This window comes from Muscardinus avellanarius (assembly GCF_963383645.1).
Source record: "Muscardinus avellanarius genome assembly, chromosome: 14".
NCBI lineage: Eukaryota > Metazoa > Chordata > Mammalia > Rodentia > Gliridae > Muscardinus > Muscardinus avellanarius.
The window spans coordinates 46,987,763-47,010,873 of record NC_137800.1 but is presented as its reverse complement, the minus strand read 5'-3'; the positions used below and the strand labels follow the sequence as shown (position 1 = coordinate 47,010,873).

At 39.8% G+C, this 23,111-nt stretch overlaps 1 protein-coding gene across 1 annotated transcript in view; it reads left to right on the top strand.

Moving 5' to 3' along the window:
- The window catches only part of LOC308273147 (testis-expressed protein 264 homolog), a gene marked incomplete at both ends in the record, with an annotated part of 36,154 nt that extends 19,264 nt beyond the window's left edge, over positions 1 to 16,890 (top strand). The window contains 4 exon segments of the mRNA XM_080710247.1: positions 1,786 to 1,885; positions 16,082 to 16,138; positions 16,140 to 16,759; positions 16,761 to 16,890. Coding sequence (XP_080566373.1) covers positions 1,786 to 1,885; positions 16,082 to 16,138; positions 16,140 to 16,759; positions 16,761 to 16,890 — 907 coding nt within the window.
- Between the last annotated feature and the right edge of the window lie 6,221 nt (positions 16,891 to 23,111).

Here is a 23,111-nt window from a genome sequence, read left to right as displayed (position 1 = left end):
CAAAGAAGCCTTACCTCCATATTCCTCATAGGGTTTTCATTCAGTGAATCCATCTCTCCTGTGTCTGATGGTTACCAAACACTGCCCTGGGCTATGTTTTTATTTCTAAAGGATTTCCCTTCAAAAGTAAAAATCCATGCAGATGGTTCTCATCTTTACAATGGGTACTTTGGGTTGTTCTGCCCAGGAGGGATGCTAGATACCCTGAGCCCTCTACACTTTTCTTCTTGAGACCAGGTGCAAGCATTAAGATTCTTAGTCTGTGTTTGAGACATGTTCTGTGTTGGAAGATTAGAGCTTTCCTCTGAAGAATAGAGTGTTCATTAGTATAGTGCTCAAATAGTAGCTTTGAGCTTTTGACCGATGTCCTAACAAGATGAAATAATCATCCACACAGGACATGTTGTATTGTAATCTAATAAGAGTTATTAATCTGCAATTTTTTGGAAATATTTTGGAGGGAAGTTAATAAAATAAACATTTTTTGCTATCTTCTGTGTCCATGCAGGGCCTCATTCTGTGGCTTTTCTACTACCTTCAAATAAGGAGGAGGCTAAAAAAGGAGAATAAGATGTTCAAAAGGAAGAAAAGGCCTCACATCTCATTGGAGACTGCAAGAAATAGGTACCATTGCCCTGTCTAATCATGAAAGTTGCTTCAGTGTCTCATGTTCCATGTATAAATATTCTTTGCCTTAATTCTCCTTTTTGAAATGATGCTGCCAACTTACTTTATTAGAAAAATGATAACATAATTTAAAAACACATGGTCAACAAGATACTATTTGTGTGATAATTATCACAGTTAATGAACCTACTATATATGATCCAGCAATACCACTTCTGGGTCCCACCATTCAGGAGGCTGACACTAGAGGATCTCAGTTTGCAGACAGCTTCAGCTATTTAACGAGGCCCTTCACATCTCAGTGAGACCCTGTTTCAAAAATAAAAAGACTAAAACCTAGGGCTGGGGGTGTAGCTTGGAGGTAGAATACCACTGAGTTCCATCCCCAGTACCACAAAAAAGAAGAGGAAGAAGAAGAGGAGGAGGAGGAGGAGGAGGAAGAGGAGGAGGAAGAGGAGGAAGAGGAGGAGGAGGAGGAGGAGGAGGAAGAGGAGGAGGAGGAGGAGGAGGAGGAGGAGGAGGAGGAGGAGGAGGCAGCCAAACTTCCAATTCTCTGTTCATAGCTACACAATTTACCATTGCCAAACTATGGAATCAACCAAGATGTCCATCAACAGATGGACAAAACTGTGGGATATGTACACAATGGGATTATAGTCAGCCATAAAGAAAAATACAACTACATCATTTACAGGGAAATGGATGGAACTGGAGGACATTATGCTAAGTGAGATTAGTCAGTCACAAAAAATATAAGAAATCAGATGCTTTCCCTGATATGTGAAAGCTAGGGAGAAATGGGCCATAGGAGGAACTCTAGATGAAGAAGGAGATTCGATAGATGAGCAAATAAAGTGACCTGGGGGGATATAATGCACATGATATAATTTAACAAATATGAAAGTCAATCACTAAGCCAAGCATGAGAATGAGAGAGGGGAAGAGAATGGGGCAGGAATTGGATAAGGGCTAATTGGGTAATTTGTGCATGTGCGTCTCCACCATCTTGTATCCCATTAAGATGTATGACTACAATGCACCAATAAAAAATTTTTAAAACTAAGTAAAAATAAAAATACAGAAATTTTGAAAAAATACCACAAAAACAAACAAAACATTAATTGCTTCTTATATTGGCAGTTCTGCTCCTCAATGAAGGCTTTTGCCCCATACTCCTGAGAAGGCATGTAAAAGCATTGCCCAGGCAGCTCTTGCTGGAGAGGTGCCCTGCCTCCTTAACAGTTGTTCCAGAATATTGGTAGGCTGTGAACAAACCAAAGAGACAGCATGTGAGACATAGAGGTTCTTGGGAAAGACTTACAAGAGCAATGACTGCTCCAAGAAAGTTCAGTGGTGACAAGAGGGTAACACCTTTATCCCTCACAGTGCTCTGCCAAGCAAAGCACCTCTCTCTCATGGAGTTTTTTCTAGTGGTGGCAGCTGGCTGAAGGATTCATATCCTTCCCCCCATGCCTTCAGCTCCATGCCCATCCCTAGTCAGAAAGGAGTGTTATATGTTAGGCTTCAGAAACTGTGACATCATCAGCATTGGCTCCGTAGTTCACTTATATAACCAGCATGCCAAGGAGCAATTGTCCTGACATACATGCAAGAAAGTGGCTTGTTATGGGTAACACTAACTTGCCATAATTCCCAGTGTGCATGAGAGCAACCCAGAGTCCTTCACAATCATATGTTTCTGAACTTTCTGGCCCAGGCTTGCTCTCATTATTCCCTTAAGTTGGCTAAATTTTAGGGAACATTCTGGGATATTATGTTATGCTGTTCCCCTTTTCTTCAGAAATAATGCATGAGGCAAGCTAGCCTGCTCAGGGTTTCTACACAGGGCTCAATGAACGTTTTTGGGTGACAAATAACCAAGATGAGGCTGAAGGCTAGCTTCCAGCTAAAAACGACTCCTAAGTAATTTAGAATAGTCTAAATTAGTCTAGACTAAAGCAAATGGCAAGTTAGACTAGGATCACTTGAACAAAATCATCCATGGGGTGGAATTCAAATAATTTCATTAGTAGGGGCCACAAGTCAGAACATGCCATGAATATGTGTATTTGTTTACATTTATACATACTTCACAGGTTACTTATTTACTCCAATCTATGTATTTTGAGATTTTCCACAGTCCCTGAACTTCCTGCTGGCTTTCTCCTGTGGTTCATCTTTAGCAGACTTGCAACCTGAGTGTCAAATCCAGCCTGTGGATGTATGTTGTCTACAAGCTTGACAGTGACTCTCAGTTTTTGAGGGTTGTACAAAAAGACAGAAAAAAAAGTATACAACAGACTTGATGTGCTGCATGAATCCTACAATAATGGTAACAATACTGGCCCTTTGCATAAAATCTTGCAACCCTTGTCTTGAGGACGTATTGACCTCCTAATATGACATGCCCGATGGCTCTTTCTCATTTCCTCCTTAGTTACCCTGGGAGGGAGGAGGGAGGAGGGAGGAGGGAGGTTATTAAGTCCATTTGCAAGGTGAGGAACAGAAGGCCAGAACAGTTACATAACTGCTCTGAGGTCCCATTCATGGTGGCGAGGCTGGAAATAGGCTTGGGGACTCCTAATTCCCCACTGGGGCTCTTATCAGGAGACAACAGAGGGAAGGAGTATCTGACCCAGCTCTTCCGTATCAGGGAAGGAAAGGTTGAACTACGCCCAAACTGATTTGAGGGTTTTGGGCCCATCCACCTATTCTTAGCAGCCTGCTAACTGGGGGGAAATGATATTGAGAGCTTTTGGAAATGCTAGAAATGTTTAACTAGACTTATTATAGATTTAGGCCAGCCAGATGACAAAAGTTCAAGTTGCTCTGCAGCAGCAACATCTCCTCTCTCCAGAAGTGGCCCTCACTACAGGGTGGCCAGGGAGGAAGACAGTGCACCAAACCCCTTCAGCTATCTGCACTCTCCTCCATTTTCTCTGTGCTTGAGTGAATGCTTGCATTATCCTCTGCCCAGCCTGTCAGCAGCTTCCTCTCCACAGCCCCGGGCAGTCAGCAGTGTGGGGCACTCTGTCTCTGACCTAAGCAGCCAGCCAGGCTTGAGTAGTGGCTTGTTCTCCTTGCCGCACCCAGACAAGGCCTCCCTGACACTGCAGAACCCCTAGCTGCTCCAGGGCTGAAGAGAGACATTGTACCCTTAATGCAGACCCGCTTCTGCCTAATCTCCTTGAATGCTACTGAGCAGAGACTTGAAATAATATGTGTACAAGATAGGGCTCTGAGTCACCTACCTAGTTACCTACCACCTGAGCCTGTCAGCAGGCTCTAGAGACCCAGGGAGGATCTAGGAAGCTTCGATATGAAAAGCAGATGCTGCTGGGCAGCATTTGGGAGGCTGAGACAGGAGGATCTGGGTTTGCAGAGAGCCTCAGCTACTTAGGCCCTTTGCAACTCAATGAGACATTTTTTCAAAATAAAGAATAAAAAATAGGGCTGGGGTGCAGCTCGAAGGTAGAATGCCCCTGGGTTCCATCCCCAGTACTGAAAAAAAGAGAGAAAAAGAAAGACAAAGAAAGAAAGAAAAAAAATAAAGAAATAAAGAAATAAAGAAATAGAAAGAAAGAAAGAAAGAAAGAAAGAAAGAAAGAAAGAAAGAAAGAAAGATAGACGCTGGTGCTTTAAAGGCTCTTCCAAGAATTCCAGTCTCTTCAGGTCTCTTCTTACTGGCCCACTCTGCCATGGACTACCCTCTCAGAGACATTTTAATAATTTAAATAATTTAGTACTATTAGGCAGGAACCTGGCCCTTTGGGATGAACAAAGGAGAGAGGAAAAGAAGAAGATAGGCAAGAATAGGTTCCAAAAGTGGTGGGGGTCCTGCTGGCCCCATGGTAGCTTGAGATAACAGAACCCAGCAATTGATGCAAAGGAAAAGACTTGGTGGTGAGGAGGAGAGGACACATTCCTGAATGCACTGACAGCTAGAAAGTCTTCCTTAACCTTGTGATTCTTTACTCATTCTGCAGTGGCTCAAATATCAGGACTCCTTCATGCATTCCCACTGCAGTGGCTTCCTCCTCTCTCCTTTTGCAGATCTTGGATCACAATGGCAAATCTTAATTGAAAGAGCACATTGATTTTAGCTCCTTTTGCAGGATTTGCCCTTTCTATGCCCCTTATTTCTTCCTTCCTTGACATTCGAATTTTGGAGATCTGTCCTATTTCTAGGAGGAAAGAGTGAACGGGGGGCTCCTCAGGCCCTGAGCAACTTGAATGAGGGACTCTGTCTGATTCACTGCAGCACTGAGCACTGTCCTCTGCCCCTTAGTTGATATGTAATCAATATGGAGACACTTCAGTAGTCCTTCATGGTTCTTTCAGGCAGATGCTAAGACAAACTTTTAAAATGCTAGGTAAAAGCTATCTGGGGAATTCACAACTACTCTATCTGAAAGATATTCTTTTTATGCTCAGAATTTTTTAAAAAATTCATGTTATTCAGGATACCAGGTTGCATCAGACACTAAGAGAGATTTCCAAACTTCTTAGCAATCCACCCATCCAACACTTCTGCCAATGCAAACAAAAAAAAAGAGAAAAGAAAGAGACTTCTTTTACTTTCAAGGTTATTCACATATAAGATCAGTTCATATTTATAGAAGACCCTTCTTACAAAGGGACTCACAATGTCTGAGCTCTGAAATCACATTTTTCTTTCTAAATCATATTCTTTGTAGGTCCCTTATCCCTGCCAAGAGAGGCAACCTGCTGTGTCTGCTCATTTGCTGAATCATTGCTGATTTAAACCCAGCAAAGAGCAACAAAAAACTGTTTTAATGAGATTCTAAAGTTCAGCTGTGAAAATTGAAAGTCACCCAACACCAAACCACCCAACCACCTAAGAATATTACACTGAAATGTTCTTGTCACTCACAGCATTTTTTTTTTCTGACTAGCTAGTTTATGGTAGTTGAAGAAGGAGCAGGGAGGATAAGAAGCAATTCAGCTTGCCTTTGCTTACCCTGGGACAACATTGGTAGAATTAAATAGATAATGTTTGCAAGAGCTCAACATAGCACCTGGCAAGGAGTAAGCATTCAGTGCCGATTGTGTGCTCTGTACTCCCCTTCTTTTGAGCTCAGATGAGTAAGGTTCAGTGTAATGCTCAGTATTGCTCAGTATGAAACTTGGACTATAAATGCATTTATATCCCCAATTAATCAAATAAATGCATCTACTCACACACTGAAAGAAGGTCATGATGAGGGTGTGTCACAAATCAAGAGGTATGAGTAATCCGATTCTTTAGCACCTAAGGTCTATTAAAAACAAAAATATAAATTAACCTATATTTTATTGTTTAATTCAGTCATTTAGGTCTTTACTTGTTCCATTGGCAGGAAGCTAAGTATCTCTCTCTTAAGGGCCTCCATTTCTTATTTTAAAAATATTCCTATATCTCAAGGCAAGCTCAGTCCCAAGGTGCTAATCACTCCTGTTGGAAATAAAAAATCCTAGCAGTTAAGCAGTCTCTGCATGTCTGGGCTGCACAGTACCAGAGATGAAGCTTCATATGATTCAGTCCATGGACACCTGCCCACTCATGGAAATGTCCTGGCTTTCTGCCCAGGCGAAATACTGTTCTGCTCCTGAGCTCAGCTGTGCAGCCCCCAGCCTTGGCCACATGATATGTAGAAACAAGTCTCTTTAGCTCAGAGACTCTGAGGGCAGGATTGAAATTCATAAGCCTATCCAGTAAGCAGATATCAGAAATGAGTGAAGTGGAGTCCATTTATAAAATGTCAGCACAGAGGCCCTTTGTTTTTTTAAATTGAACTTCAGTGTAAGAAAGTTATATGTAAATATTGATTGTATTTGATATTTTTAAAACTACAGGTAGTAAGCAAGGAATACTTAATAATAAAATGTTTGGGGCTTGGGGTGTAGCTCAGTAGTAGAATATTTTCTTAGCATGCCTGAGATCCTGGATTTTATGACCAGTGCTGCAAAAAAAGAAAAAAAAACCTTTATAATTCATTTTTATTTAATCAAAATCTGAAAAACTGACCCCATTCCTACTTTTATTTTGTGTTCTTAACGGGGACAGAAGCACTGCCCCTTTAGCATTCTGGTGTTTCAGTATTAGTGTGTCCAACTGTTCAATAATACCATTTATAGTGATTCTTTCATCCTATCAAGATTGAGAAAAGTGCCCCCAACAGTGCTATTTCATTTCCATTATATTTGAAACACACATATTGGAATCTAGTCTTCTAATAAACAATTTTAAGAATAAAATTTAAGTTATTGCTCTCATTCTTGTATAGTAAAATGGATCAGATTATTGTGCATAAATTGAGTTTCTTTGGGGAAATTTCTTTAGAAATGAGTTACTTGAGTATTAAATTTCTTAACTACAATGTATAGTTATATATCCCATGGATTCCTTCCAAAGGAAATATTCTTAAGATTTATTTCAGATTGTCAAGTTATTATAAAAATATTTTTCCTTAGATAATATAAACAGGTTAATTTATTCTAAGAGTGAAAATTTTTTCCAATGCTATCCTTCCTCATTTGATCTATCCAAAGTCCATAAAATGCAATACAAGATGGTTTTGTGATTTAAGAGGACTATGCGATTGATGGTACTAATAGTATTTCAAGGCACAGAAACATATCCAAGTCTCTGTGTTAATTACTATATCCTAATATTTTCTGTATAACCTTTTAGCAATAAGCATTTGCTGGTGAATAATGTAATAGATTTAAGTTCTATGTCCTTACAAATATTACCTTAATTAATTTTATAATAAGTCTGACATTAATACTAATCAGATTTCATATCACAATCTCCAATGATGCTGTCTATCATTACTAAATCTATGCTCAAACTATCAGGACTCTCCTGGCATCCCCAATAAGTCATTTTCATATATATATATATATATATATATATATATATATAGTCATCATAATGGATATATTAGGTATATCCAAATGATCTTCTAGTCCATGAATCCTCATTAATTTCACTATTAAGTATACTAACTTATGAGCTAAAACAACAATAAGTGATCAAAATTATTTACTTTTTGTACATAACTTGTGCTGTAGAGTCTTAGCTATAAGAATATATATGCTCAGTATAAACAGGGTTTCTTGTTGTTTCTGTTTGGGACTGTGAACTTAAAAAAAAAACCCTGAATCTCTAAGAAGTGGCTAAAATTGAGAATAAATCCTGATATTATTTGCTGATTGGGGTTACAGTATACTCTCTATTCCTGTAAGAATCATAAACTATTGTGGCCCTTTCCCGGGTATGTTCCTGTTTCAACTGTCAAGTTACACAGCCACTAGAAAGTCTCGTTTCTCTGTCTCGATCTGATCAATAAACCACAACCAAGAATTTTATATAAATGTCAACAAATTATAAACAGGCATGATCACATCCCACATTTACAGAAAACTTACCAATCAGGATTAAGCATGCCTTTTTCCCTCATTTGCAGATTGGACCAGATGGAGAAACTGGTTGGGAACTTTCTCTACATAAGCCAGCCCCTCCCATTGTTCCTTCAGATCTCACTCTTCTGCATCTTTCTGGTATGCAAACTGTTTTCTCTCTCTTTTTAAGTAAAGTCTCTCTTTTTATCTTAAATTCCTCCTATGATTTTTGTTGGCAGGGTATATCATGTCTGTTGCATTCAGTAGACACCCATTTTCAGTGGTTTGCTGCTTAGACAATTTTTTTGTTAGTGTATAGTATATTTTAACTACAACATCACTTAATGTGTTCACATTTTTAAAAATAAACACATGTTCTCTTTACAGTTTAATATTTTTCATTGTGCATCTGTTTTTTATACTGGTCATAGTTAGGACCATGTTGTATTACATAATATTTATTATTTTGACCTAGAAATTCAACCCTCTTGGGATAGCTTTCATTTTAGAATAGCACTGAATGCGAACCCAGTAGATTTGGTGTGTGACATTGAACTAGGTAACAACTTCTCTGGCTTTCAAGCTCTCAGTCTCCTCTGTAAATGATGGCTGATCATTGGCAAACATCTAAGGTCCTGACAATTGTAATATTTCAAAACTGTATGAGGCTGAGAGTGGTAGTGTATGCTTGTGATCTCAGCATTTGGGAGCCTGAGACAGGAGGATCATGGTTTTCTGTCAGCTCAGCTATTTAGTGAGGTCCTTTGCAACTCAGTGAAATCCAGTTTCAAAATAAAGAAGAAAAAATAGTTCAGAGGTAGAATGTCCTTGGGTCCATCCCCAGTACTGCAAAAAAAATTTTTTTTTTAAAAGAAAACCTTTATGACCTTAAATCCTAATGGGTCTTTATGACCTGGATTCTTTTTCTATTCTAGAGGCAAGGAGCTGGAAAGAGGGATGTTTTCCCAATGATGTAACTCTGTAGCCCAAGCTATAATACTCACATCAAAGTAACAGTATTGTTCATTTCTTCTCTAATGTGAATTACTTTAGATGTGATCATCTACAAAGCATTTCATTGTGCCAACCTTTATATAAGATGAAAAAAGAGAAGGAATATAAAAAATATAGAATATATTCTATATATATAGAGAGAAAATAAACCACAAGTCAGAGAATGCTAGGCCTTTTAATGCTCAAGGTCTTATTTACTCCTCCATAGATAGTATTACCCTGACTTTACACATTAGAAAAAGAAGCACAGAAACGTTAAATATTTTGTTCAATGTGACAAATTGGCAGCCAGTTCAGGATCTAAGCAGTTTTGTTTGGCCTAAAGCCCATATTAGATCCATGATATGCTGCATGATTCTTGGTTCCAGTGCAGGGTCTTCTTACCAGTGAGTTTTCTTGGGTTACATTTTGTATCCACTATCCATGCTGACTGTGAATGCCCTATTTTATGTTCCCAAGGCCTGGAGGCATAAATTAACTTTGGTTGAAGATAACTTTCATTTTAGAATGGGAAGGCCAGAATATAGAGAAACAAAGCCAGATGGAGAGCCTAGTATGGAGGTGAACAATACCCAAAAGTTGCAAGTCCAGGTGCAAAGTGGGCAAATCTGTAAGAAGCAGGGTCATCCAGTAGCTGATGTTCAGTGACCAAGAGATGCACTAATCCTGTCCAGGGTATACGACTTGAATGGACTTAGGGGCTGCTGGGGCACTTATTCCCACTTAAAGCAATGACTGCCAGGGAATCAGGAGACAGAAAAACCAGCCAACAATTTGGACAACTTTTTACCATCTGACATTTTGTACGGAGGGTTATTGACAAACAACCATGGTTCTGATCCAGAAAGAAGTAACCTCCTGATGGCATTTCTTTCCTTCTTCCCTCCCTCCTTCTCTTTCTTTTCTTTCCCCTCTCATTTCCTCGCGCCTGTTTATCAAAAACAATGGTGGGGCCGGGTGTGGTGGCGCAAGCTTGTAATCCCCGCGCTTGGGAGGCAGAGACAGGAGGATCGCGCAGGTTCGAAGCCAGAGGTGCTGGCTTAAGATACCCTGTTTCCATAAATAAAAAAGTATAAAATAGGTCTGAGAGTGTAGACCAGAAGTAGAAGGGCTTCCAGGCACCCCAGTACCACAAAAACAACAACAACAACAACAAACCAACAACAACAACAAAAAACAATGGTGGGGGAAAGAAAAGAAAAATGATAAATCAATGGGAGGAATTATAATACAAAGCTATAGTTAGCCACCCCATAATTCCCCAGGTTTAGTACTTTCCTGAGGCAAATGCTTTCTGCTTTTAATTCTAGTGCTTTCCACCTGGACTCTACCAGATTTATACATTATCTCTGGACTTAGTAATTAAAGATGTTGTCAAGGCACTCACACACAGAAAGATGTGAATTTAATTCACTTTATCCCCCTCTTGTCTCCTTTTCCCAGTTTCTGACATTATTACCCTACTGTTAATTCCTTTTTATATTCAATAAATTTTGGAAAGTATTTATGGTTCCCAAATATGTTATATGAAGACATGAGTGCCTACCTTTTCCCCCATGCCCTTCTAATTTTCTGATAGCTGTAGTTTGCTTTTATACCATCAGGGTTGGCCAGATTACATTTTATCTTGTAACTATATATAGTTGTTTTGCATTCTTTTAGGCTGATATTCCTGAAAATATTAATATATTAATCAATGCTCACTTCAGCAGTACTAAGATTGAAACAATACAGAGAGAATTAGCATGGTCCCTGTGCAAAGATGACCCAAAATTTGCCAAGTGTTTTATACTTTAAGAAGCTAGGGAGGATAAGAAAGATGGAGGAGGGAGGAATAACAGATTCCACAACACAGTCAGAGAGGAGAAATGAGTTCTAGTGTTCTATAGCCTAGTAGAGTGACTATAATCCACCCCAACCTATTTTATGTTTTATGAAGAACTAGAAGAGAGATGCTAGAAAGCTCTAAATATAAAGCAATAAGGAGATGAGAATGCTGATTATCACACAGAACCCTGTATATGTACACAATTATCACATGTAAATTAAAAAGAAAAATAATAAAATGTATCAAGAAATTGTTTCCATAAGGAGGGAGGCAGGCACTGAGCTATGATTACATAATGGGGATGGTGAAGCTTCCCTTGTGTCTTTGGGTAAAGTGGATTCTCTCCATCATACTCTTTCCATTTCCCAATACTCACACTGAGTAGGGCCAGTTGACAGGCAAGCTTCACTTTGGCAGAAGCTCTCAAATGTCAAGGGAAGCAGTTTACACAGAAGTCTAAAATTCTTAATTCTCAGAAAGCAATGTCATAGAAAGTGGAGCTCTGATATTTGCCTGGGGTTCAACAGCCAAGATTCCATATTCAGGGGTGGCTGAGAAGGATATGAGCCCTCACCAATTGGCCAGTTCTTCCTCAGACAACTTGAAATATTTCCTGCAACCACCTCCTGTACCTCTACTGCCACTATTCTGGAATAAGACTTCCACATTTAATTACCCATTGACTGGCTTCTATTCTCTTTACCTCATTTGAAAATGTGTCGGGATCACTCGTCTCCATCTCCTCCCATTACCTTGAGTGTTAGAGATTCATCGCACGCTTTTATTTTATTGAAATCTCTGGAAAGACAAGTAAACCTAAGTCATATGGGTGTTATAATTCTATTCCAATTATGACATAGTTTTTATTATAAACAAAAATTTGAACCAATTAAGAAAAATACAAAAAAGAAAAGGAACACTACAAAGAAAAACATGAAATTTGGAGATGACCACTATTATGAAAATCCTTCCTCAGTCTACCAGTATGGAAATCCCAGAGTGTTTATCTCTGAGTCTTCCTTCCTCCTGGAGTCATTATGACAAAGATGCAAAATAAAGTTCAAGAGCAATGAATTTGTATCACTTTACATCCTCTCACAGCCCCAACCTGGGATTTACTGAAGGAGGAGAGAGTCCAAGTAAATTTGTTTCTTCAGGACTGTCCCCTTCTTTTTCATTTTTTGTCCTTCAGAAGGAGCATTGTATTGTCAAATTTTATGCCCTGTTGTTGCATTCTGAATCCCTTGAGAACAGGGCCCTCTAGATTTTTCTGGAATCTTTTCTTTCTCTGGGAAGGAATATGAGAATAAGAAAAGTCAGATTTACTGGTTTCTGAAATTCACATTTTACAGTTGGGTCAGACTCCTGAATATTCTTATGACTTGAAAAATAACATTACCCACCTAATCTGCTCTTCCTGTGAATGCACATTCTCACTGATGTCCTGTTCCTGGGCATTAGCAGGGGCAAGGATCAGAGCTGATCAAGATGAGCATAGCTGAGAGACGGGTCCTCAGGGAAGAGCAACCTGCAGTCCTTTTCCCCCAAGGAACAAGCTCTTTCTCTTTTTTCCTATTTTGCTGCAGTTGAGTTTGTTTTCTTGCTTGGATAGGAATTAGAGAAGAGTAAAATTTGGCTCTTTTCCAGTTGATGGCTGAATGAACTAAGGTTAGCTGGGACTAACTGCCTTCTACTGTGTGGGGTGATCCACAGAGTTGGAGACAGGGGAACTCTCCAAGGATCTATGTCTGACAGATCCAGTCACTCTGTCCATGTGAGGGGTGAGTGGGAGGCATCAAATGACTCCGTGCTTTTCTGGGCCTTCAGTCAACTAATCAAATCTGGGCTCTGCTTGTGGCTTGGCACAAGATCCTGGCAGGAAAGAGGCTGGAGAGCTTGGAGGGCCTCAGGCTCTCAGCCCAGGGACAGGTTTAAAGGAAGAGAATCATCATATTCTTTCACTTAGGAAGGCTTTAGAATTTTTTCTTAAATTTTTATTCTTTTCTCCTTCATCTTTGTGTAAGACATCTTCAACAAACAGTGCCACTAAGATATTGATCTCTGGGGCCCAGAAAGAGAGGGCAGAAGGATTCTGCCTGAGGGTGACAGCTTAAAAAATGGAGCTAATGTAAGGCACAGCCTCCTGCTTAAACACACACTCACTAACTGGCAGGGGGATCAGGATACAAAAACCCCTCACTGTCTTGGATACATGGAGAACGGAGTGTTCTTAGAGACTTTGATCAAATCACACTCCTTTTTCTGAATTGTGGTCCTTGTGGATATGGGTTGCTTTGTGGTTATTTTGGAAGTGAATTCCTCCATAAGAAAATGCCTGTTTTGAGTTTATTCTCCCTGCCAAAAATTCTGTAGCTGTAGCATGGCAATGGACACTTTCCAGCCATTTATTCATTCATTTGTTTATTTGTTTAGCAATGCATCAGGTGACTAAACTGAGATATAAAATATGGAGATAAAAATAAACAAACAAACAAACGAGCAAAAAAATCATCTTGCCAAGCTTCCCATACCCTTGGAAAAAGTGGTAATGAGTCAAGTGTCTCTGTACAATCACTTATCCTTCTAAACGTAACACCTTTTCTTTTTTATTCAGTGTAGACTTCTTATACTCTATGTTAGTCAGCTTTTCATCACGGTGACAAAACACCTGACAGAGTAAACTTAAAAGGAAGAAAGGTTTACTTGGGATCATAGTTTCAGAGGTTTTAGTCCATGGTCACTTGGCCCTGTTGCTTTGGGCCTCTGGTGGCACAAGATATCATGGTGGAAGTTCATAGTGGAGGAGGCTTGTTCACTTGTGGACATTGGGAAGCAAAGAGAGAAACAGAAAAGTGTGTGGGTCTCAACACACCCTTCCAGTTAGTGCACACACCAATGAATTCCTTCCACTAGTCTCATCTCCAAGATATTTTACTCCCTCCCAATAGCACCATGGGCTGGAGGTCAAATCTTCACTTGAACCTTTGGGGAACACTACAGATTCAAGCTATAGCAGACTTTCAAGGCAAACATTGGCATTACATTTTCTTTTCTTATTACACAATTTTATAATGATTTGTTTGTGTCATTCATCTTCATTAAAATTTGAGTCCCTTGAAGGCAAGAATTTTTTATGTTTTCATACTCTATCACTGAGCATAGTGTCTTAAACACATAACCTAAAAAAGTATACTAAATAAACAAATGAATGAATGAATGGATGGATGGATGGATGGATGGATGCATATGGATCAGAGTCTTTCCTTTCCTGTTTATCATATGCCTCCCAAAAGGTTTTGAAGTATATTTTTAGGCTACCAGTAATAACAATAGTAACTTACAATTTCCACTACAATACTAAACTGCAGATGAGTATTAAGAGCAGCCAGATATTTATTTCAAGGTGAAGATGGCAGCATTGGACAATGAAAACCAAACTGGACCAGAAACTGGGAGTCTTGGCCACTCACTGTGTGATCTTAAGACACTCGACCTTCTTTGACTTAGTTTTCTCACTATAAAAATAGGAAGGGGGTAGTTCATCTCTAAAAGTTCTCTCAGAAAAAAAAAAACTATAGTTTTTGGAGGCTTTAAATTTGGATGGTGGAAATGGAGGGAGAATAGCTTCAATCTAGACAACTTGCCTTTAGTAAGTTCCTTTCTCCAGCCCTATCATTTTACTACTACCTCTTTAGCCCCATAGATTTAGACATTGACCAGACACCTGACCAGACCCCTGACATCCAGTGAGGGCCTTCTTGATGCATCATAGCGTGGGAGAGGACAGGGTAAGACAAAACAAGCATGCTATTCCAGGTCTCTTCTTTTATAAAGCCATTAATGCCATCATGGGACGCTGCTCTCATGATCTCACCTAATCGTAATTAACTGCCAAAGGCTCCTCCATATGTTAACATCATGGCATATGAATATGTGGATTCAGTTTCCAACATATGAACTTTGGGGGAATATATTCAAACCACAGCACCAGGTTTCTGAGCCACAACTCTGGCCAGTTCCTGATATTGTTGAACAAATTCTGTCCATTCAAAGACATAATATATAGTGATATGCCCATGTAAGATGACACTCCAATGGAAATAAAATAGATGTTACATGATATACCAAAAAAAGTTTTTCTTTTTTAATTATAAAAGGAAGTCATTATATTGTATAAATTTTGGAAAACTAAGGTAAATTTAGAGAAGAGGATAAAATCATTAATCCTATAATTCTACCCTTCCCACAGAGAAATTTTGTGAGTATTTTGGCTTATCCCCCAATTTATATGCAGTTTTTCATGTTATTCATATCATGCTGTTTAGATTATTTTACCCTTTGCTTTTACTTAAAGTTATATACTAAACATTTCCTCATTTCATGGAAGTCATTTATAAATAATATTTTAATGGCTTAATATTTTTGTATTTCCTTAAAGTTGATGATTATTTCTAGTTTCATTCTTTTTAAAAATTGTTATAAATAATGCTGAAGATGAACACTCACAGGCTATATTTCTGTGAATTTCAGATTATTTCCCTAAAGTACATTCTCAGAAGTGAGTTACTAAATTAGAGAGTGTGGATAATTTTAAGACTCTGGATACCACTTTAGTCTTAAAATTTTCAAGCCTATTTTATGTCTTCATATCACTATCTTTAAAAGAATAGCATGTTCATCTTAATTTTCTTAACTTAAGAACTTAAATGTTCTAATCTTTCCTGAAGTAGTACATGCCAAAACTTCCTCCTGTAAACATCAGACTCTAGATATTTTCCCTGAACTGTCAATGGATTTCATGAAGGCCTGACTGAGCCCAGGCCTCTGTGGTACTTACTCTCAATGCCATTGTCAAATGTGGATTTGTAAAGGAAGCAGAGAGAATGACTCTTTGCTAGAATGATGAGAAGATGGATGGATGTGGAAAAAATCCTAAGCTGTATTTATCAGAGCCCCTGTTCTTTGTCCTGCTCTATTGAAACACAAAAGGAGCAGCTATTCCTAGATGAACTGTGTGCCTCTGTGTGAGTTGGAGCCTCACTGCACACCAGTGTCCACAGGCAGAGTGAACTAATTGACTCTAAAGGTCTTTTCAGTCCAATACCATGATCCAGCAACATGAAGATTATGAGGTAACATTGTAAAGGTACTATGAAACAATTTTGACTTTGACACTTTCTTCTAAATGGTGCTTGTTACCCCAAGACCGTGAGTGCCCGCTGGCTCCCCATCTGCAACATCACCGTGGCCTACACCGGGGCCCCACGGTGACATTGGCCGGCTTTTCACCGAGAGCTGCAGCATCTGCCCCAGGCTGCGCTCAATCGCTGTCTACTACGACAACCCCCATGCGGTGGCCTCTGAGAAGTGCCGCTGCTCTGTGGGCAGCATCCTGAGTGAAGGCGAGGACTCACCCTCCCCGGAGCTCATCTGTCTCTACCAGAAATTTGGCTTCAAAGTATTCTCCTTCCCGGCGCCCAGCCATGCAGTGACAGCCGCCTTTCCTTACGCCACCCCACTGTCTATCTGGCTGGACACTCGCAGAGTCCATCCTGCTCTGGATACCTACATCAAGGAGCGGAAGCTGTGTGCCCACCCTCGGCTGGAGATCTACCAACAAGACCAGATCTACTTCATGTGCCCGCTGGCATGGCAAGGAGACTTCTATGTGCTCGAGGTGAAGGAGACAGAGCGAAAATACCGGGGGCTGGCGGAGGCCAGCGCTGCCCAGGTGGACGGCACAGGAGGCGACTCAGTGAGCAACGGGAGTTCTGTGAGCCTGGAGGTCAGCCCTGGAAGCCGGGAGGCGTCAGCCACCACACTGTCCCCTGGGGCCAGCAGCCGAGGCTGGGGCGATGGCGACGGCCACAGCAAGCACAGCTACCAGCGGCTCCTCCTTCGAGGAGCTGGAGCTGGAGGGCGAGGGGCCCCTGGGGGAGCCTCGACTGGGTCCTGAGGCTAAAGCCCTGGGGCCACTTGGGGAGCCGAGTGCCCCTGAGAAGGGTGAGGAGTGACCTGAGGCGCACCCTTCTTTGGGTGCAGCTGCGAAGGACAGCACACTCCAGCCCCTTGCCCCTCGGGGAGTCGGGCTGCCTGGCCCGGCCGTGAGCTGAGCCTTCTCACTGCCCTTTTGGCTCCGGGCTAGAGGAGCCAAAGACTGTTACCAGCACCCTGGCTGCCGCCTCTGTTACCTGTGTTTCAGACTCATATTGGAGCTTCCAGAACTCAAATAAAGGGTGGTACAAAATTGAGTCTAGGTAAAGAGTTTGGGATTTGATCAAATCCCAGCTTTGGTCCTATCTCTTGCTCTTTGTCTTGTTCATGTGTTACCTTTGGCCATGAGATGAGTCATCAAGAAGGCCCTTGCCAGATGTAGCCCCTCAATCTTGGACTTCACAACCTTCAAAACCATAAGTAACATAAATGCCTGTTCATATATGAATTACTCAATTGGTGGTATTCTGTTATATTGTATATGTTTCGTGCTGCTTATAAGACTAAGCCACCAAAGCTTCCATGTTTATCAAGCCATTTCATAACATGACCGACATGATTTAGCTTCAGAATGTGTGGACACAGGAAGTCCTCCTCTTCTGGCAAATTCTACAAATATCTGTAGTGGGTAAAGTCTTCCCAAAGTTAGGCTAGGATTGCTTTTGCAAGGCCCCCCAAACCTAGACAATCTGAACTTTAGCACAAATGCATGATTGAATTTTAGATGGAATTGAGAAGAAAATTTATTTTTATTTATTTTTGTTCCATTTAGCAACAAATAAGAAATGAGCATCTTAAGCAGATTTTCATGCCATAATCATTATTTATATTTTCTCTCACTTTTAAAGGGGAATCTGTATTTTTTTTTTCCTTTGGCATGCAGATGCCTGTGTTGGAGACTATTAGTTAATGCAAGGCTGCTGCTCTGTGGTTCATTGGATGGCCTTGACAGTCTGGTAATGTGCTAAGTGCTATGGAGACTATAGAAAACACACCTATCAGGCCAGGTGTGGTGGTGCACACTTGTAATTCCAGTACTTGGGAGGCTGAGACAGGGGGATCGCATAGGTTTGAAGCCAGCATCAGCTACTCAGTGAGGCTCTCAGCAACTTAGTGAGACCCTGTTTCCAAATAAAATATAAAATAGGTCTAGGAGTATAGCCCAGAGGTAGAAAGCCCCTGGGTTCCATCCCCAGTACCACATAAAAAAAAGAAAAGAAAACACACCTGTCTTTTCGGCTGAACTTAGACTCAACCACAACAGTAGCCTTTTCAACCCTGGAGATGTCACTGTGGGGTCGTGGTGGGGTATTAAGGCTGCATAGGGGTCTCTGAAGTTTTTTGGCACTTGCCTCTTTCACCTGTTCTCTCTCTCTGTTCACTATCAGTTTAAGGCCACTCCTCTTCTTTCTGGCCAAGCTCTAATATGTTCAGACAGATCCTTCTCTGTTCCCGAGGCCTTTCAGCCACACGTAGGCTCTGTAATGCATAATCTCCTGTTTTACTCTAGTGGTTTTGTGTTTGCATGTCTTATCTCATCTAAACAACTAAGTTCCTGGATGAGGGGGTTCTTGTCTTTTTTTTGAACTTTTCAAAGTACTCAGCAGATTGCTATGTACACAACTTACAGTAAATAATCCATTCGTTGATATGGGCATATTCACATTCCAACCCATGAAATCAGGATCTTCTAGTCTTGCTATTCAACACAATGTCTGGAACAGCCGTAGTACTGGCAGCCTCTGGGAGCTCCATAAAAATGCAGAATTTATAGATTCTACCCGGACCTACCGAATCAGTATCTGCATTTTCATAAAAGCCCTGGGTTCTCGGTGTGCTAGTAAAGTTTGAGGAGCATGGCACTGAGTGGCATTAGTTGTCAAATTCTTGCTCTTTATTCCTCACTTTGTCTAGTATTTTTCCTTCCCCTGTACCTGTCTCTTACCCAAGTTGTTCTTTCTTCCCCTCCCTAGTGTATTGCTTTAACCATTTTCTTTTTAGTAGCCTTAATCCCACAAGTGATCTCTCTGTTCCTGTCTAAAAAATGACAGCAGTTCACCTTCTCTCTTCTTTTCTTGTCTCCTGAGCTCCCAGTACTATTTATATTGGTACTACTTAGGATGAGCCTCCTGTTTTGTTGAATCAGTTATATGCTTTGTTCATCAAACTGCTAGGCAAGAGGTATTTAGCAAGAAATGTGAACTCAATCATCCTTTGAATGGGATATAGCTCTTTTTGCCTTTTCTGTTTATCAATTCACTCTGACCTGAATAAAAGTTCAAACTTCAAGCCAGGTGTGGTGGTGCACACTTGTAAATCCAGTACTTGGGAGGCTGAGACAGGAGGATCACACAGGTTCGAAGCTAGCCTCAGCTACTTAGTGAGGCTCTCAGCAACTTAGTGAGACCCTGTTTCCAAAGCAAAATATAAACTAGGTCTGGGAGTGTAGCCCAGATGTAGAAGGACTATGGGTTCCATCCCCAGTACCATAATAAAAAAAGTTCAAAATGCAAAAAAAAAAAAAAAAAATATATATATATATATATATATATATATATATACACACACACACACACACACACACACACACACACACATATGGTGGGAGTGAATCTGGTCTTCATTTACAGATTTATCATAATAAAGAAAACTTTGGGAACTGCAACAATTTTTAATTACTTAAGCTAAAATTTAACATCAAGAACAACATGCTTCCCTTTAAGATAGCCAAACACAGAAAATCATACTTAGAAAAGGAATGCCAGGGTTTGCTTTAAACCCTAATTCTTCCACTTAAAAAAAAGACTTCAAAGGGTCTTTAATGGTCTTTAAAGTGACTTTTCAGCTATATTTATTCACATCTTAATCAAAGCACAGGTATCTTAAAATTCAGAGGAGATTTATCTTAAGTTTGAATTTCTGTATTTAATGGGACATTCAGAAAAAATAGGTTAGGGACCTGAATTAAAGATAAAATTATCTTGATTCTCTATGTCGCTTTTTTTCAACAGAAACCAAGCAGTCAAGTACAGCTGTTGGTCATACTGCTTTTGGGCTCATGTTTCCTACCTGATAGTTGATTTAGTCATAATTTTCTTTGGACATTTTAAAAAGCAATTGTTCATAAAGGAAAAGATATATATTGGACAGTATCTTCCTGAATGTCCAGGGCTGGCAATAATTAGGTCATGTGATTTTGATTCATTTTTCTAAATTCCCCCATTGCTTTCACAATAAAACTCTTCCCCCAATCAATTAGTATAACAGTTCCTATCAATATTTTATTTTTAATGGCTGACAACTCATTTAGTTAAAAATGCAAGTTCATTAGATCCATCTCAAATGACATCATTGGGGTGGTCATGTTTAAATATTTATAAGATAAAAGTTAATAAATGTGAGCAGAGTGTTTGTATTTTTAAGACCTCAAGCATCATCTTTTTATTAATTCTTCTTTAAAATGAAACAATGTAACAGAAATGTGCTGTGAGAACAGTATTACTCCCCAGGATCTCATTGCTTCACTCAGCTTCCCCCAAATCTAACTTGCTATCTTTCATTCTACTCCAGCTACCCAGATTCTGACCATTAATCAGCCTGTGTAATATCAAAGAAGTTAAACACTGGGTATTTAATTACTTCCATCTTATTCGATCTCTCAATCTCTATTCCTTCCTTTCCCCACCAAAATAAATCCAGTAGATCATGTGAGGCATGGTAAGAATCCTCAGGAAATCTGTTCTCGATGGGCTTCCTCCCAACTGGAGAAAGGGCTGCGCACTGCAGAGAGCGGGTGAAACTTACTTGTATCTGTGTTCTTGAGCATAGGTAGCTTTATTATCCTTAAATTTAATACACCTAAAAATTGCGTAAGGTGGTAGAGGAATCTAGCCAATATAGGCATTTCTGGTAAGCTACCAAAAGCCTGAGAGTGCCACTCAGAGAGGACATTGAGGTGGCAGGGATGCCCTCCCTTGAGATTCCTGATGACCGGGCATGGAGTTACTTTTTTCTCATATTTCACCCTAAACCACTACTGTTAGCAAAACTTCTCTGGAGGAGGCAGGAAAGGCCTTTTCTACAAATACAAATGGGTCATCTAGAAGAATGAGGCCAAGGGGTGACAATTTTGCAGCCATCACCTATCCCTCCCCCACTAGTATGGATGATTTATTGTAAATAATGCTATTAATAAGAACATAAAATTTGGAGTTAGGAGACAGATTTTTCAACCCTTATCTCTCACATATCTAGATATTTAAAATTATGTTTAAAAAATAGTTCTTTGCATGAAAAAGCCTAGGGATGGACTGACAAGTAGGTGATATGAAAGCAACCTATCCTACTCTATAGGATCTAGATTACATCCCTTTACTGAAGTGCAGGTGTAGTCTCAGAACACTTCTCTGCCTGTTCCTTTTGTCAGCCTCTACAAAATGCTTTGTTTGTGTGTGATAGGGGGGTACTGGGGATTGAACCCATGTGTATTCTACCTCTGAGCTAGACTCCCGACCCACAGCCTGTTTTTATTTTTTATTTGGAAACAGGATCTCACTAAGTTGAGGAGGCCCTTGCTAAGTTGTCGAGGCTGGCTTCAAACCTGTGATCCTCCTGTCTCAGCCTTCCAAGTAGTGGGATTACAAGTATATACCACCACACCTGGCTGCATACAAATGCTTCTGTGTTGAAATATATTTTCTATCTCTAGTGGTGAATGATTAATGGAGGGGGGATCATTTTTGCTTGGTCAAGGCAGGGCAGAAAAAAATTTAATAACTCCCTGGTGCTAGAGGCCTCTGTGAGGTATCAGACTTTGGAGGTGAAATGCCAGGTTTAAGGCTGAAAGAAGTGAAGAGACATCAGGACGACAAAAGACAAGTTCCCCAAATTTGTTGAAATGGTTCCTGAAGTCAACCTCACAGACAGTTCTGTGTTTAGTTCTCAGAGATGTGGAGTTGTTCTTGTGATTCTAGTCATCTTCTTTATTATAAATCAACTTCTTTTTCTGGGCCAAGTAAGAAATGAAAATCCTCAAATTCATTTACTGTGTTTATTTGATTTTGCTGAAAACATAAGATGCAGTTGTTCTATAGTAAATGAGGCCCATGTGGAATCTATACATACAGTTGAGAGAGACAGATGGTCTATAGAGTCTCTCCACATATATACACATAGCCAATGAATATAGAAAATATACAAGATATCTAGTTTTGGTACACACACATACACACACACACACACACACACACACACACACACACACACATTACACAGTTGGAAAATCCTGGAATCATCTACTCCAGAGTTTCTTAAAGTATAGTCCACAATCCATCTATATCAGAGTCTCCTAGGGTGTCTATTAAAATTTATAAAATTTACAATGAGACCTATTCTAGTTGTTCTGATTCAGTCTCCCCACACCTCTGTCAGGACCATTTCTGGGTCAGTGGTATATTTCAAATTAAAGGAAGTCTTCTTGAGTAACAAATGTTACTCTACGACTCAAGACAAGGTGTATATGTTAGGGCATGGTTTTTAATGAGAACATGTAAACACATCCTAAAATTATTAGTGGTTTCAGAATCATCTATGTCCTTCCCTTTTTGTACTGCTAATCATGGTTTTAAGTTTGTGCTAATGTCCAAAAAATGTTATTTCTCCTGTATTTGTAGTACATTATATTTAGTGATGGTGATACTTCTTAAAATCATCCCGTAGTATACCTGGACTTTCCCTTCCAAGTCATTTACAGCTGCTTTGCAGTTTTTCAGCTATGTGCTTGACATAATTAAATAGTCTTGATTTTCTGAAATTCCATAGCTAAATGGTAAGAATGAGCTACAGTAAAAGTGAACAATACCAACACTGCCTATCTATAACCTTCTGTCTTCACTTGGAGGCAGTACAGGAATCTAAGGTAGTATGATTAATCTGGAATACAGAAAGCTTCTTTATCATCATAGAATATCAGGTTTCTTGGAGGAGAAAATTATGGCATCTGTTTATTTGCATGAAAATTATAATTTAAAAGCTTTAGATAGTAATTAAGTAATTTATCAGAAGTGACAGAAACTGAAGGGAGAGTTTCAGAAGTTAAATGTACCAAAGGGCTCAACTTGGCCCAGGCTCTGAGCTCAGTTCTCTGATTTGTTTTTTCCATTGTGAGCTGTACATGATAAAACACTGAGAGGTCAGAGAAACCTCTAACATCAGTTCAGAATGTTGTCAATCTCTGAGGAAT